The sequence below is a fragment of the Penaeus monodon genome, unplaced genomic scaffold (genome assembly GCF_015228065.2).
Source record: "Penaeus monodon isolate SGIC_2016 unplaced genomic scaffold, NSTDA_Pmon_1 PmonScaffold_1065, whole genome shotgun sequence".
Classification (NCBI taxonomy): Eukaryota; Metazoa; Arthropoda; class Malacostraca; order Decapoda; family Penaeidae; genus Penaeus; species Penaeus monodon.
The window spans coordinates 1-5,000 of record NW_023639326.1 but is presented as its reverse complement, the minus strand read 5'-3'; the positions used below and the strand labels follow the sequence as shown (position 1 = coordinate 5,000).

Here is a 5,000-nt window from a genome sequence, read left to right as displayed (position 1 = left end):
TGGGGAGGTTCTGTTATCACGCCTAATTCCAATATATATAGATATATATATATATATATATATATATAATATATTATATACATACATATATATAAAATATAAGGTATATTATTTCATTATATATAATATATATCATATTATTATCTATATATATATAGGTATTATTATATAAATGCATATACACACACAACACACACACACGTATAAAGACGAATATATTATATATATATATGCATTTATTATATCTATGTAATATATATATAATATTATATGAATATGAATCTATAATATAATATATGCATGTACACACATACACACACACACACAACATTATCATATATATAGATATAATTATATATATATATATATATATATATATATATATATGTAATAATATGCATGTATATATATATATATATGATAATATATAATATATATATATAATATATATATATATGTATATGTGTGCACGGCACTCTCCGTGGAAAGGAAAACTGGGGACCATACCACGTACTCACTCCAAGAGCCTCACAACATGAAAACTAAAATTTAAAAATATTCATACTGTGACCACGGCGTTCAAACATGAACCTAACGTTAAAACTAAACACAAACAGAAAAAAAAAGAATATATATTATATATATATATATATAATATATATATATTATAATATATATATATATATATATAGATATATATAATTCATTTAATACGCAACATATACGTTACGTGTAACACTATCTATAGAAAATAAAATATAAAATATATATAGATATAATATATATATATATAGATATATAAATTATATTATAATATGATATATACTAAATACATATATGGTATATTTAATTGAGTATAATACATGTGTGTATATATAGTCTATATACACACATATGTATAATATAATATGGTATGTGTTGCTTGTGTGTGTGTGTGTGTGTTTAATGGTATTTTCTTGGACTGAAATAAACGTTTCTATCGACAGTAACAAAGTGATACAAAATAAATATAATGAATAATCCTACTAACGATATGTCTGTCCGTGGAAAACTGTGTTATTGATGTTCATGCAAGTACAGTCCTTGGCTGTTTCATGGTGTGTGTGAGGTTGTTGTCCGCAAACTTTATTTGCCATATTTTACGTATAATCCCAGGCATATAAAGAGAACCAACGAAATACATACACACTATAGTTTTCTCTGAACATAATGATTCATAGCCGTAATCTGCTCTAGATAATATGGAAATATTACAAATTTTGGAAAAAATTACCCCCTTTCCATACGGTTGATCTGCGAAACATAAAAGATTAAGCAGATGTTTATATAAAACAACTTGATCTGATAGCGTAGGGGAAATATTAATTTTTGCATGTGACGCAAAAAAACACACTTATATGTATGCATATTTAAAGGAGATAAAGAATATAGATTAGATAGCTATTGTTATGGATATAATAAATGTTCCATAAAAGATGATTACTATTCTTTTTTTGACTATCATTCCTTTATGTAAAGGTATACAGATAATGTGTAGTATAAACAACCACACAAACCAACACACAAACACAACACACACACACACACACCCACCACACACACACAACAAATATATATATTTATGTATGTATAATGTATATATTTACATATGTTATATATATACTATGTATATATATATATCTATAATATTATAAATATATATATAGATAGGATAATAGATAGTAGATCGACACAGATATAGATATATTTATTTACACACATAAAACACACACACAACACACACACACACACACATACACACACACACACACACACACACATATAGTATTTTTTTAAATATATAGATATAATATATATATATATATATTATAATATATATTTAATATTATATATAGCGCTCAGCGGGGGAGGGGGGGCGAAACGCTACGCCAGTTCCACTAGTTAATGTTTTGCTATAGGCCCTGTAACTAATTATTGATTTTACTTTAATACCCCTCCCCGCAAGAAAAAACTTCTTCCGCATGGGAAAAAGTTTAACTATCTAGTCTGTTCAGTCAAACAACTTGTTTACATAGACGGGCGACAGTAGCGTACTACTCTGGTCCTCTGTCCTTCGCAGTGTCGAGTAGCGGCCACTGTGGCAGAACACCTACGATCTTGTGAGATGCGTCGGCAAGGATATTGTGTCTGCCACTAATATGGAAGATTTTTGGCTGTATTGTTAGGTGCCCACCTTATAACAACTCGCATGTTTCTAAACTTCATATTTCATTAAAAACGTTAAACGGGATTATGATCAGTGAAAATTTAACAGAATGGATGGAATAGTTAAATAAATTCTAAACTTTTCAATGGCCAACACTATTCCCAAAGCCTCCTTTTCGACGGTGGCGTAAGTTTTGATACGAAAAATAGCACACTGGGCGGAGCACTTTACTTCCGTCTCTCTGCAAGAGGACCGCTTCCACACCATGTCACTAGCGTTCCACCTGTCTTACATAAGGTTTATTGAGTCAGGAGCCGGCAGACGGGCCAACAATTCCCAAAGCCTATTTCGACGGTGGCGTAAGTTTTTGATACGAAAAATAGCACAACTGGGCGTGAAGCACTTTACTTCCGTCTCCTGCAAGAGGACTGCGTCCACACATTGTCACTAGCGCCACCTGTTATTACAAACGGTTTATTGATGTCCAGGACGCCTGCAAGACGGGGGCTAGTTACACAAGAGGCTTAGGTTTTCAAACAGCTTTGCTGACTATCATCTGACAACCCGAAGGTCCGTTAGTACTCAGCAAGTCTGTTAAACGGACGGATACCTGAGAGAAGTTCTTACAGAACCGTCTGTAGTAGCCAAGCCATCCCCAATGAAGTGCATTAAAGCCTTTCTGTTCGACTGGGCGCGGGATATGTAGAACAGCTTCCTCCCATTTGCAACTACAGGTGCGACCTGGCCCTGAACGATTACGTGACCCAGGAAGGTGACATGGGCGTGTCCAAATTCACTTTTCTGCGGCACTTACCGTGAAATTTTGCGAGCCGACAGGGCCGAAGAGAGCGCTCCGCAGGCGGACCAAATGTTCCTCCCATGACTCGCTCCAGATTACGAGGTCATTCGATGGTAACAAACGAACGGCCTTCCAGTCCGCCGTCAGGTAATTCAGGAGGCGCTTGAAAGGTCTGCTTTGGGGCGTTTCCATCCTTGGACATTTGTAAAATTCCGACTAGATTTACCTTAAAAGCTCCCTTTGCTTCCACCCTTTTGGACTTTTTTCACACCTTTATTTCCTTTCAACTTTGGTCGACGGTGTTAGTTTACCGAGTTTACCCATACATATTACATCATGAATTAGTTTTTCGGCATATATTTTATTGTCACCATACATCTGTCGCAGACCGTTTGCGACTACATTACCAAAATCATCTTCGCAGTCGTGTGTAGATGGCAATGCATTCAGTTGTTGGAGAGCTTGTTCTATAACTTTATCGCTGTCGTCCAATACCCGGGCCTTCTTGGTGGGTCTTTTCCTAGCGGATGACACAGGAGACTGTTCGTGTATGCAGGTATTGTCTGTACGACTGCAAGAAGTGGATCCTGGCGAAGCTCTGGGAGAATCCTGTAGCTCCAGGAGAAGGGGATCAGTATAAATCTGTGAAATAAAAGTGAAGCTTGACTATATGTGTCATCTTGACATAGTGATCCCGCTGCCTTGACCTATACAAGCACACCTGTAGTAGTATATTATTATTATTATTATTAATACAGTATTATTATTATTATCATTAATACAGTATTATTATTATTATCATTAATACAGTATTATTATTATTATCATTAATACAGTATTATTATTATTATTATTAGTAGTAGTAGTAGTAGAAATATTTAGTATTAGTAGTTTAGTAGTAGTAGTAGCAACCGGTGGTAAAAATAATAGGACTTAATCACACACACACACACACACACACACACACACACACACACACACAACACACACACACACACACACACACACACACACACACAACACACACACACACACACACACACACACACACATACACACAGAGGTGTCGGGAGAGCAGGAGGAGGAGAAGATGTAAAAAGAGAAGGTGAAGGAGGAAAGGACTCCTTTCATTTAATTGTTACTGGTATACTTGCAGGTACCTACAACCTCGGAAGAATGGATGCGTGTGGCACAGGGATTTTTTACAAGATGGAACTTCCCAACTTGTCTAGGAGCCATAGATGGAAAACACTATCGATAAGGCCTCCACGAGACAGCGGGTCATATTTCTTCAATTATAAGGGTACCCACAGCATTGTCTTGCTGGCAGTATGTGATGCTAATCTGGAATTTATCTATGTAGACATTGGTGCAAATGGGAGAGTTTCAGATGGTGGAGTTTGGAACAACAGTGATCTCTGCCGTCGTATTGCAAACAACACTGCAGGCCTACCAACGGACAAACATGTTCTGGGGAGTGATAGAATCTTGCCTTACGTATTTGTGGCAGACGATGCTTTCCAACTGCAGAGGCATATACTGAAACCTTTCCATACCAAAACCAAACACGACAGGAAAGAATTTTTTCTTATAGACTTTCCCAGGGCCAAGCGCACTGTTGAGAATGCATCTGGCATTCTCACTAATCGGTTTAGGGTGTTTTTAACGCCAATTAGTCTATCCCCTGGGAAAATTGAAAAAGTTGTCCTTGCATGCACAGCACTGCATAACTACCTCAGACGGGATTTTGGTAGCCACTACACACCTAAGTTGCTGGAGTTGCAACGATGTGGTTCGGGATCTACCACTATTGGCAACAATATCCGTACCCAGTACATGGACTACTTCAATGCAGAGCGTGCTGTGCAATAGCAATATAGAATGGCAAATTATAATGGTGTAGGTGCCCTCCCCATGTCCCCATTCTTCCCCCTTTTTTGGTTATTTTTTTTTTTTTCATCCCCCTTTTTTAAAAAACCCCAAACCCCCCTTTTA

General features: G+C 36.2%; 1 protein-coding gene across 1 annotated transcript; it reads left to right on the top strand.

The window, feature by feature from the left end:
* Positions 1–4,181: 4,181 nt before the first annotated feature.
* LOC119568750 (putative nuclease HARBI1) lies at positions 4,182–4,877 on the top strand. Its single transcript, XM_037917204.1, has one exon. The coding sequence runs from the start codon at positions 4,182–4,184 to the stop codon at positions 4,875–4,877; it is 696 nt and encodes a 231-aa protein (XP_037773132.1).
* The last annotated feature ends 123 nt before the right edge of the window (positions 4,878–5,000 follow it).